Below are 12,318 nucleotides of genomic sequence, written 5' to 3' on the forward strand. Positions count from 1 at the left end.
CACTCACACACACACACACACAATAATTAATTGTTATTTTAGAACTTTTTCAACCAACGAAGAAAGGGCCTTTCCTCTATGTCTCCCTAAAAATTTTTTTTAAACAATACAACAACAAAACGAAAAACAAACACATAAACAAACATACCCCCCCCAAAAAAAAAATTTTTTAAAAAACATTTTAAATAAAAAAAATTCACCCCCTTTTCAGCCAAACTTATGCAATATTTTTACAATCGTGTTTCTCATTCTCAGCCCGCCATCTGCCCCCTGCCCAGCAAACCGTGCCGACTCCAAATCACAATGAGGCACCTGAACGGAACCGCCGCTGGCGAGATGGAGACAGCACCCTGCACCTGCAATGGACGAGTCGAGTGCCCCTCTGATTGGAACGATAGAAATCACGTGATTTCCAGGAATCTCATCTCAACAAGTAAGTTCTCAGAATCACGAGCAAATGACGCAGGGCAAAACGCGGCTTTTCAGTAATTGCTGATCAAAGACTAATATAATAAATATTATGTCTGTTGTTTCATGTTGAGTGCGTTTAGACTCTTCACCACTGAGTGGAAAATACGTGAGTTCGATTCCCAAGCAAGGTTAGTTTGTCTACTCTGTTGAGAAAACATTCAAAATGTGCCCGTTTTATCTGTAAGGATGTTACGTACCTGTCAGCCCCATTTGGCCGCTTTATATAGCTACATTGTAACGAACAGGTACATAATCCAATATAGAAAATATACCAACGTCAACTTAAGGACAGTATCATACCGATGAAGATACTTTTACGAACACGCGAAGAATGAAAAATATCTTATTGTTTATTTCATTTATTTGTCTGTTTATCTATTTATCTGTTTATCTATTTATTCATTTATTTTTCATTTTCTCCACAGCCTCCATTATGACACTGAACATGATGTTCTGCAGACCCATACAGCCACCTAATTATTGTTCCCTGGGTCAAGAGGTAAGGACAGCAAGCGACGTAAATCAAAGAGTTCGTCTGTTTACATTAATGAGCTTGTTTCAGTTTAGTGCAGGGCTTCTTAGCTATAATACCCACTTTAGTTATAGTCTTACTTGAGTTTTATGTACTGTATTCTGTTTAATATAGTAAAGGTATAGGTGCACTTGGATGGCTCAGCCACATGCATGTAAAGCAATGTGAGATGACAAAGATCGTATACTAGGATGTTTACTACTCTCGCTCTTTAAATAAGAAATATCGTCATAGACCTTTTTTGTAAGTGTTTTAAGGCGCTCGCAACTGCATAAGGTGATATGTGCGCGCAGGACACATTATACATTTTCAGTAGGTAGGAAATTTTGAATTTTGCCCGGGTGGCAGCCGAAGCCTACTCTTATCGATTTCAGATCATCAAGGGATCGTTAATGTCCGTAACTTGCATACGGGACCTCCGAGATTTTTCGCCCTTATCCGAGAAGGCTAGGTGTTAGATCTTATCTACCATGAGATCAGGGGTGTGGCTGAAAGACAGCAGTAAGAAAGAAGCTAAAGAGTAGCAGTAGAATGGCTGTAGAAAGAGTCAGGAGTCCACAGGAGGGGGCAAAGGAGGTTAGAGATGGGTGCAGAAAATGGAGACGAAAACAGACGACATAACATTGCAATGTTAGAGAGCAGGAAAGGAGGTGAAAGGATAAAAGTTTGGAGAAGAACATTTTCCATCGCTTTCTGGATTCGAACCAGGGACCTATTGAATGAAACGCGAACACCGTAACCTCTCGACCTCGAGAACCCCGCAGACAATTAATACCCCATAATTATTAAAGGCGGGACGTCAGGTGCTGCTGAAAATGCTTTGCTTCGTTTCTTAAATACAGATTCTTGCCGATTAAAATCCAGCTTTTTAGCTTTCCTTTTTCATAGTCACGATAAAGACTTATTGAACGTCCCTACAAAATATAATAAATTAATGGGGTGGACAATTGGTGTTGCTGAGTAGAACGAGTAGGCAAGGGGCCGATGTGTATGAACCATTGTATGACTGCTTTTGCTATTATTGTTATCTTGAATTTTATCAAATCTTCCTGTTGATCTTCCGAAATGACTTACTTACCCCCCCCCCCCTGTCTCTCTCTCTCTCTCTCTCTCTCTCTCTCTCTCTCTCTCTCTCTCTCTCTCTCTCTCTCTCTCTCTCTCTCTCTCTCTCTCTCTCGCTCTCTCTCTTTTCTCTGAGTCTCCACGTGTGTTTATTCATACTTTTCCTGTTATTGTATTTCTTTTCGTCCTTACATCGGTAGTAAATAGAGGAGTATTTTTTCCATTCACCATTTTGTCTGTATTTTCCCACATCCCACTCTAGGTTTATTTCCCCTTGCAATTTATATTCAACGCTATCTTATAGTGTTTATTGTCACATCCTGCCTCCTTACATAATTCTCTTTTCCTTGGAAAACATCCTCTTTGAGGCTTTTCATGAAAGCAGTAAAAGCAAAAATACAACAGAAGACATAATGTTATTACATTACAGGACTGCACCTTTGCCTCCCTGCATATATACACACAGGAAGTCAGATGGCACCCCACTGTGATAAAACATAACTTGTTATCTCATATTTCCGCAGTTATTTTTCTTTTCCCTCCTGGGGAGTTTCCTCAATTTTAGCCCCTACCGCTCTCCCTCCTTTACCAATGCCGCCGTTTTCTCTGCCAAAAAAAAGCAACAACAAAGACAAAACCAACCCCCCCCCCCCCAAAAAAAAAAACAACAAAAAAACAACAACAACAAAAACCCCACCCACGCACACAAAAAAACAAGAAGAAAAGAATAAAACAGAAATCCGAAATGAAAAACAACCACCCATAATGCTGTTATTATTTTTCTCTCTGCCAGGCTTTGGTTGTTTCCGGTGCCATGACCATCCCTAACAACGTGGAAGACTTCAACTGCCGTTGCTATGGCGACAGCCCCTTGTACCTGCACAATAGACGCTATGCAGAAAACCATTTGATCTACCACACATACGTCTGTGACTACCATAAAGTAAGTACGTTTACGCCATCTTAGATCAAGGATTTCATACGTCTCCTTTTGGGATCCAAGTCCAGACAAAATAATATGATGAGTTATACAAAGTAGTTTGCCTTATGGGGATCGTATATTATGTAATAATATAGTAATGTATCATCACAATTTTGAGCTATGCACACCATAAACAAGAGATAGGGTGTAGTGCTGTGGCTTTACAGTGATCGTTGTTCATAAAAATATAATTTCAATATAAAAAGCACCTTTAGTACAGTTTTAAATAACGTTTTCTCACTCCTCCCCCCCCCCCCCCCCCCCCCCTTTCCTCCAGCCTACGTGTCCAAACTACGTGACGCGCTGCATGGTGATGCGTGAGGACTCAGTGGACTACACGTGCAAGTGTGCTCAAGGGCTTCACTGCAGACCACAAGAAGACGACTGGACATACCCGATGTACGGATATTGTCGCCCTTGAACTCTCCAACAGACGATCGTAGTTGCCTCAAGATTTCGGCGACTTCCCTTTCTCGACATGATCACGTTGTCAAAATAGGTCAACCGGAAGTGTACCAACGAGAGCAAGACGTATCTGAAAATTGCGTCATTTTGTTCCAGAAAATAAATCGGTGTTCGTGAAGAAATGATTAGATTATCTGTTATGTCTGTGCTTCCCTCTTACAATTTACGTTGTCCTGTTTTGTAGTTAGCGCTTTGTATTTTGTTCTTTTTTCGTCATAGAATGAATGCTTGGTCTTACAGTGAAACAATGTACAGGGTATGCTTGTACGCTGGCTTTTTTTCATGTGTTTTTTTCCCCGAAGAGGAATTTCTTGTGTGACCTCTTTTGTTTTACTCGGTTGTTGTCCTCCGTGTGTTTGTTTTTGTTGTTGTTGTTGTTTGTTTGTTTGTTTGTTTGTTTTTTTAATTGCACCTTGTTGAGAGTTTTGAGAAAATAATTATACTTTATAAAAAAGCGAGGAGGGGTTTGGGAGATCGAAGAAGAGAAGTGTACTTTGTGGAGAAAATGCACGATGGGCCGTTTGAAGGAACTTTAAGGGTTTTATTTCCGAACTTAAGGGTGTGGGAGGGGCTGGGGAGGGGGCTGAGAGGCTTCACGATGGACCAGTGAAAATATTCAAATCTGTGCTCAGCCTCTACGTTTGATCAAATTAAATTATGAATCTTTTAAACGCTGTCTTTGGATTAAAAACCCTTGGAAACTAATGTAGATACTAATTTGTTTGCTTTAAAAAAAAAAAAAGCAACAACATGTACATGATTGATAAGTGATATTTAAATGTCCTTCGACGTGTGTTTAGATATAAGCTTGGGGAGGGGGCATGGCTTTTGAAGAATTAACAGAAAGGGGGGGGGGGGTGTGGTAAAGGGCAAAAACACTATAATCAAATAGCTGTAACCCTTCTTTGTCCCTATCATTTTCTTTTGACGTTCGTTTTGTTGCTGCTGGTGTTGTCATTGTTTTTGTTGTTGCCTTTGTTGTTTGTACACTTTCTTTCTTCTTATAGAAGAAGGTCAGATGGGCAATATGTTTGGGTCCTTGGGGGGTGAGTGATTAACATGGAACTCAATGTGTGTGTTGTCATGTTAGATCTACTCAAACCTTTGATGTTCGCCCGAATCCCTTAAGTTGTGAGCACGCATCTTTAGTGCATTTTCATTTCCGAAAACTGAAGAGGTTGTTTTACCACCGTCGTTCCCGTGCACCTTCGTAGAATTATGATACAGCACTTTTAGTTTGTATTTATTACGTTAATTATTTTTTGTAAATTTGCTTGGTTCCTATAATATGTAAATTATTTTTGTTCTTTACATTAATCCCCTCTCATTTGCAGAAGTCTTTGCTTGCATTTTAAATTTGTTAACTTTGCCTTGCTTCTGCTTACAATGAGATGTTTGTATCATTTCTTTTGTTATTTTTTAGACGGAACTTTCGTTGTATTCGCCAGGAACTTACGTATATCTACGCAGTCCATTTTGCTCTAATTTGATTTCTATCCAAATTGATACTGCTATTTCTACATTGAAATAAATAGACAACAGTTTTTTTGCTACATACTATCTATGTGAATGGTTTATGCTTTGTGTTTGAAAATTTACAATTATTTTACACTTTCTTAAAATTCTTTTTAAAAGATGTGTCCACTTACCTCCTTATAATGTCCACTCTTATTTTATTGTTATCAATTCTGTTACATCTTTCCCTTGAAAATTTTCCTCTGTTCTTGAAATTAAGAAATGCACCCGGACGTTCAAGGATGTTAGTTCCTATATTCAAATATTTATTTTGTATACTTTTAACTATGTTCCGTCGCCTGAAAAGATGAACAGTGTGGCTAGCACCATGAGATGAAACAAAAGAACAAAGTTGATCAATAAAAAATGTCACGTTGATTCAAACTGAAAAAAAAAACTGGTTTTTTTTAATTATTTAGCTGTATTCACTGTCAACGTTAAAAAACACTTCATTTTCTTTGTTCTTCCTACAAAAACGCAAAAGAATGGCACGGGATTCTGGAAAACATCTTGGCTCAGATTTACTTGTTGATCAGTTGTGTTGCTTATGCTCTGTTGACTCTTCAATTTAGCAAACGGATATTTGGTTCTTCGGCTAATTATAGTTGCCCATGAGTTCCATCATGTTCACAGGGGCGACATTACCAGAATCGGGTAAAATACAGGCAGGGAAAATGACTGTGGTGAGTGGCATCGATGGTTTAGTAATCTGGCTACCGGGCTCGTAATCATGAGATTGCTGGTTCTGGGTTTGAGGCTCAGCTCGGTTCGAAAGGCAGTAAACACGAATTGTCTCCTTTGGCTCTGTCCTTTAAGAAATGGATGTACAATTCGGAGGATTCGCCTCTTAAATAACCATATAAAAACCCTCTATAGCCACATGTACCATAATATTATAATATGGCACATCAAGGGGAGTAGAACCGATAAAATCGTGCACAATTTTTTCGCCTGAGAAAGAGAACCCGGATGTTCCAGTTATGACTGTCGGATCAATGGCATCTTACTTTGTATGTACGAAGCGTGGGAGGTTTAATGATCATGCCATCCGCCTACCAACTTGTAAGGCTTTCAGTTCACAGGTGTTGTACCCTTGAAGCAAAAACTTTATGCTGAAGTTTTCTCATCTCAGCCGGATGAGTATGGGTATTCGGAAAAAGACGAGCCAAATACCTTATTGGAATGTTTGTGTATGGAGGGCTCTAAAATGGCAGCTTGCTCTAGGTTCTTCTTTGGATGCTGAGAAAGCCCTAGAATGTTACTGGGTCAGTCGGGATAAAGATATCATCATCATCATCATCATCTTCATCATCATCATCATCATCATCATCATCATCATCATCATCATCATCATCATCATCATCATTATCATCATCATCATCATCATCATCATCATCATCTTCGGAATGATACCATCACAATTTTATTGTACTTTGATAACCACTCGCACCTTCGTCGGCATGAGTCGTTTTAAATATAAGGTAAAGGTCTAGTTGGGTCCTGTCTTCTTTAAATGAGTTAAAACAGTGCTCATGTATGACGTCGTGGCTACCTCCATCTAGGCTCTGCAGAGAGTGCAAACTTGGAATGTACGTAGTAGATCAAGTAAGTTCCGAATGGAAACTCCAACTAGACTTTTACTATCAATGTTATACGCTCGCTGTCGACTATACTTGGTCATGTCTGTTAATTAGGTCCAATCTTGGCTGATATAGGTTTACAAAAGGCATTTTGAACATGGGTTGTTTTGGGGCGTTTTTAAGGTTCCATATCCATTTGACTCAGGTCTGTCAGAAATGGACGTTAAATTCGGAGGTCCTATATCTTAAATTACCTCACAATGTTAAAAGTGGCATTAAATATGTAGAAATCAAAGACCAAAGACTACTTGGTTGCCTGGAATTCTATCGACAGATGGGATTCTTTGAAGGACCAAGGGAATTGGAATGGCGAGGTTTGCAAATGAGGTTCTTATTACTGTATACCAATATGTGGAGCCAAGAGAAAAAGCAAGCAAGCTGCGCACATTCACGGGTGGAAATGAAACCTTACTTTTAATGCTTAAAATGTGGCAATCTCTTTTTTTTTTACCAGAACTGGTCTCATTGGCCATAGCAAACAGCACAAGTTACCTTAAAAATTATTTCTTCTGTTTTGCTTCAGAAATACAGGGTGATCAAAGAATAATGAACTGATTTCAGAGGGCAATATTTCAATGAGGAAAAACAATTGAAAACTCAAGCTAACTGACAAGTGTTGCACTCACAATCAACTCTTATTTCTTGTCTTACAAGTGTTCAACGAGGCCACCACCAGCAACACAGGCAACATAAATGCGATAAGAGAATTCATCCCAAACGCGTTTTAGCATATCACGGTCCATTGAGTTGGTCACTGTTGTAATTCGATGTTTAATTAAGGTCATCGAGGTTACTGGATAGTGGAGGAACATAAACGCCATATTTTACATACACCCACAAGAAAAAGAAAACCGGTGATGTGTGGGGATCTGGCAGGCCAAGCGCAAAGAGCAAGGTCTCGAGCCCTTTTCCGACCACATCCATCGCTTGGGCACAGCAATTCAAAAGTAAGAGAACTCCTCTTTTAGATGGTCACTGACTCATTCCATAACCATGCTTGAGAACTGAAGCAAAGCGTCACAAAATCGTGTTAATTCTTTTTTACTCAAAATTTATATGACAGCTCTTTCAAATGGTAACTAGGCCTAACTCATTCCTTGACGATGCTTGAGGACTGAATCAATGCTTCATAAAATAGGTTCATTTTTTAAAATCACCCTGTACTGTCCGCTTCTGAAGCATTTGCCATCGTCAGACACTGACGAACTACTATTATGGTACCAATTATTATTTCCCATCAATTACGTATTTACATTCAAAGAAGAACAAAAACCTGAACATCAGCGGAACCGTGTCTGCAGGAGAAAATAACTACCGGGTATTCAGACTAATGGTTATCTCTGCATGAATAATTGGTGTTAGTTGTTAAGCAAAATTTGGGACAGGTGTATACCCATTCCTGCAGAGTGTTCCATAAATGAATCATCTCTTTTCGCCTTCACAGCAAGAGCTAAATCCTAAATGTTTTGACCTCTGAAAGTATAATCAAATAGTAGAACGGGCAGCACGAGAGGGTGCATGTTTTTTCCCGGGATGAGATTTGACCTCTGAGTCTCACTGTGGCTATTATTTGGAACAATATTTGGGTTCTCTATGCCTATCCCTTGTAATTTAACTGAGACGTGTAAATGGGTTAACACTCGATTTTCTGTAGCCCAATCATACATGAGCTTAAGAAATTGAATTTGAACCAGTTGTTGGGTGTTTGGAAGTCCTATAAGGCCTACATCCTAGAACCCAGTATTTATAGCAAATCCCTTCAGGCATTGGGTTTTTTTCAAGAGATGTAGGCCTAAATCAAAAGCTTCTGTTAATGAGTTTCAAGTGAGAGAAAGAAATCCTTTTATTGCTTGTTATTTGTATTATTTCTAGGTGGAATATGCCCCAGGCGCGGTTCGTCCATTGAGCACAGTCGTGCAGTGCGTCCAAAATATGTTAGTGTTCTATCACGTAAAATACCCACAATAATAAAATAAAAGAAGCCAGAAACAAACACTAGCCAAATATTATATCAAAACAAGGTCCTCACTGGCGCCATAACTGTCATTTCATTTCTGTGTCTATAGCGCCGTAAAACATCTACTATGCTATGCTAAAGTCCACGCGCTTTAGCTAAACATAATAGGATATTATTCAACCGTGAAACCTGACCTATAAATCACTTTTGGGGATAACCCAAGCGATGACGACACTCGTAGCGAGTTTGACGATACATTTATACGAGGGGAAGTCAAAAAGTAATGCAGGTAATTAGTTATTTTGCACAATTTTGCATCCAATTAAATGAAATTCAGCTCACGCGTACTTGCTTATATACTTTTGAGCTCAAACTGTCAAAATTCAAGTTTCTTTAATTTTGACACGAATGACGTAATATCAAAATGGCTACCCTCTTGGGGGTCTGTCAGAGGTAAAGAGCAGTTATTTGAATTTCTTGTTTAAGAAGGAGAATCCACCGATAACATTCAAAAGAGACTTCAGAATGGTTCCAAGGACCAAGCTCTAGATTTTGTCACTATATATAGGTGGGTTAGACGTGTCAGCAATGAATCGGAAGAAGAGGAAGAGGTGTCCATGTGCTTGTCAGACAGGCATCGTCACGATGAGTCAACTGATCAAATCATGGTAATTGTGTTTTTGGACGTTCATAGCGTGCTTCTCACAGATTTGTTTTTTAACCACGAGGAGCAACTGTCAATTCTGAACCTACATTGAAACATTGAAACGACTGAAAGCGAGAATTTGACGAGTCAGACCACATTTTAACATGGAAAGAGCGTTTTTTCACTATGACAATGCCCGCCTGCATTCGGATATCAGAACACGGGAGACCATCACCCCGTTTATGTGGAAAACACTGCCACACCAAACTTATTGTCCTAATGTGGCTCATTCAAACTTCCACCTTTTCGGTCCTAAAAAAGAACCATTCAGAGGTCAACACTATGGAAACGATGGAGAAATCAAGACTGCTATACCCCTACGACCAACCTGCTCAGTTTTACGCAGCTGGCATATGTGGACTTAGTAAAAGGTGGACAATGGCTATTGAACGAAAAGGAGACTATGTTGAGAAAAAAATCTGATCCTCAAATGCTCCCCTTCAATTTGAGGTATGATAGCTACCAGTGTGTTCTTTTTTCTTTAAGTTATAAACTAACTTGCATTACTCTTTGACTCACCCTGGTATTAATAAGACGGCACGTATCAAATGTGCTCCTGCCGTATAGTGCTGAAACATCGCCCACAGTAGGCAGTCTAAAAATAAACGCTATAGACCACACGCTATTCTTTGCCAATATTATGTGAGCCCTGGAGCAATCCAGCGGAGTGCTCAAGTGAATTGCGATTGGTTCCTTGTGTGTCTTGCCACTATTTTAAGTGGCTCTGTGACCATGAACCTGAGGGGGGTTAACGTGACCGTTATAGGAGTTGTGCCTTTCAAAGGTTTTGTAGTGGAGTGGTGAAAGTTCCAATAAAGGATGAACGAAATTGATGTTAAGCTAACAAATAAATTTAGTACAAGAAATCAAAGCGACAAGTAAAAAGAATGAAAATAGAAGCAAGAGGTTCTCCTTCTCCAAACCAAAGATCCTAGATGTATACACCGTCTCATTTACTATGCCCTTGACTATTTTCAGCATGCGATAGATTAATAGTGCACGTCCACTTTTTAACCACACGAGCCGCCCCTGATATGCCCCCCCCGCCCCGCCCCTGTCAACCAGCACTATGATCACAAGCAAACACGAACATACAATCACATGCACTTAACATCCTGATCTGTTTGAACAAAATTTGCTGAGACTGTTTAGTTTACCAGGGGCGCGCTGTTAGCTTTGTTGGTATAACACTGGACTACGGAGCAGATGGTTCTTGTTCGAATCCTCTTGAATTTGGGGTTTGGGGGGAGGTTTGGGAGAGGGAGTTTTTAAGGCTCGCACTTGCCGTTTTTCTTGGTCCTATAGGAGATGGCTTTTGAATTCGGAGGTCAAAACTCTAAAATAACTTTAAAGTGTTGATACCGGCCTTAACATTCTTTGATTTTGCAAATACCTCACCAGATTTAATGTTGTTTTCTATAATTAATTATCAGTCCTTGAGGTCTATGCTTCACAATGATGCAGATGATTTTGTCTCTGTAAAATCTACGCCAAACCATCAATTGTAACGTAACGACTGACCAAGAGAGTGTGAATGATAATTTATTTCTTTGGTACTCAGCAGCGTGCCCCAAACATCCTCCACAAAACGGTTGTGGTGATGCTGACTACGACATAACAGTTTGGTCAGCAGCTCTCGTCCATTATAACATAGCCACAAAGAACCATCAAAGAGCATGTTCCTTGGATTCACCGAAAAAAAGAAGGGGGGAGGGGATAATGATGAACTTGTGGGTATCCTCGAGGTATAAAATCGGAATTCATAAAAGATACTGAGCTCGGAACAGTGTATGGACTACCCACAGACACGCGGGCTCTTAGCCAGAAAGGTATGAAGATCCACGGGACAAAGATGGATTGTGCCACCCAACCAAGCTCTCAACAGCGACGTTCTGTTCCCACAGATATAAGACATAGGAAAATCAAGCACATGATCAAGTCCACAGAGTTGCAGAGATCCAAATTGTTGAGGGAGAAGGAGGGGTGTCACACGCCAAAGGCCCAGAATCACGTTCCTCCTGTTAACTAGAAGAAAAACCCCGGCAAAGCCTTAAAGTTGCCATCATTCGAGCACTGCAGACAGAACTGAGCAATAGCAATTAATTACAACCAGTGTCTGGGGGTATTTAGGATATTGTCTGCATTGTCTGTAAAGAGCACTTTGGTTTGTAGAGAAGCAAAGCAAAGCAAACTCCACAGTACAGCAGGCGATAAAGACATAGGAAAACCTTAGAAACAGACAGAGACACCTTAAAATATAAATAAATAATTGACAATTGCTGAAAATAGTATCAACAGAAGAGGGAAAAGCTTAAGGAAGCTTTGAAATGAAACTAAAACAAAAAGAAAGACAGGGCACTTGGTAAAGCTGAATATTTGAGGAAAAAACGTCTCCTCTGCAGTAGGAATACTTGTTTTAAAACATGCATTTTTACTGCAAATATTTTTTTTCCGCAACAAATACATATTGTGTGCTTTGATATCGTGTCTAAATACAATAAACTGCATTTTTCATCACCTTACTTTTCGTTAATGTTGAAATTTTAACATGCTAAAAGCGTATTATTGCTAGCAGCAAAGCCCTAAAAACACGCTCCCTCTCGTGCATAGCGTTATATTGTTGGATCAAACTTTTAACGGCATCAAAAGTAAGGAATTTTTTTTTTGATTGCTACAAAAGCAACCTGAATCCTTTCATTTGGTGCCCAAAGGTAGGCCTACATTGTGTCCAAATGTTATAAAACTTTGAGAGGCCATGCATTAATGTTATTCTGTCACTGATGAGAAACTGAAAGGGTTGACGTTTCTCTTTCTTATTGTGGAATGCGTGTGAGCCAGGCAGGTGGACTACCAAGTAAGAATATTGGCAGACTTGTCTGTGTATCTGTTTATCTTTCTGCATGACTGACTGCCCGGTTTTTTTTTCTACCTTGCTTACACACTTACACACACACACACACACACACACACACACACACACACACACAC

General features: G+C 39.7%; 1 protein-coding gene across 1 annotated transcript in view; it reads left to right on the forward strand.

Moving 5' to 3' along the window:
* The window catches only part of LOC101852515, a gene marked incomplete at its 5' end in the record, with an annotated part of 13,018 nt that extends 7,594 nt beyond the window's left edge, over positions 1 to 5,424 (forward strand). The window contains 4 exon segments of the mRNA XM_005110373.3: positions 256 to 433; positions 897 to 970; positions 2,859 to 3,008; positions 3,325 to 5,424. Coding sequence (XP_005110430.1) covers positions 256 to 433; positions 897 to 970; positions 2,859 to 3,008; positions 3,325 to 3,468 — 546 coding nt within the window. The 3' untranslated portion in view covers positions 3,469 to 5,424.
* Between the last annotated feature and the right edge of the window lie 6,894 nt (positions 5,425 to 12,318).

Source organism: Aplysia californica, unplaced genomic scaffold (genome assembly GCF_000002075.1).
Source record: "Aplysia californica isolate F4 #8 unplaced genomic scaffold, AplCal3.0 scaffold00883, whole genome shotgun sequence".
NCBI lineage: Eukaryota > Metazoa > Mollusca > Gastropoda > Aplysiida > Aplysiidae > Aplysia > Aplysia californica.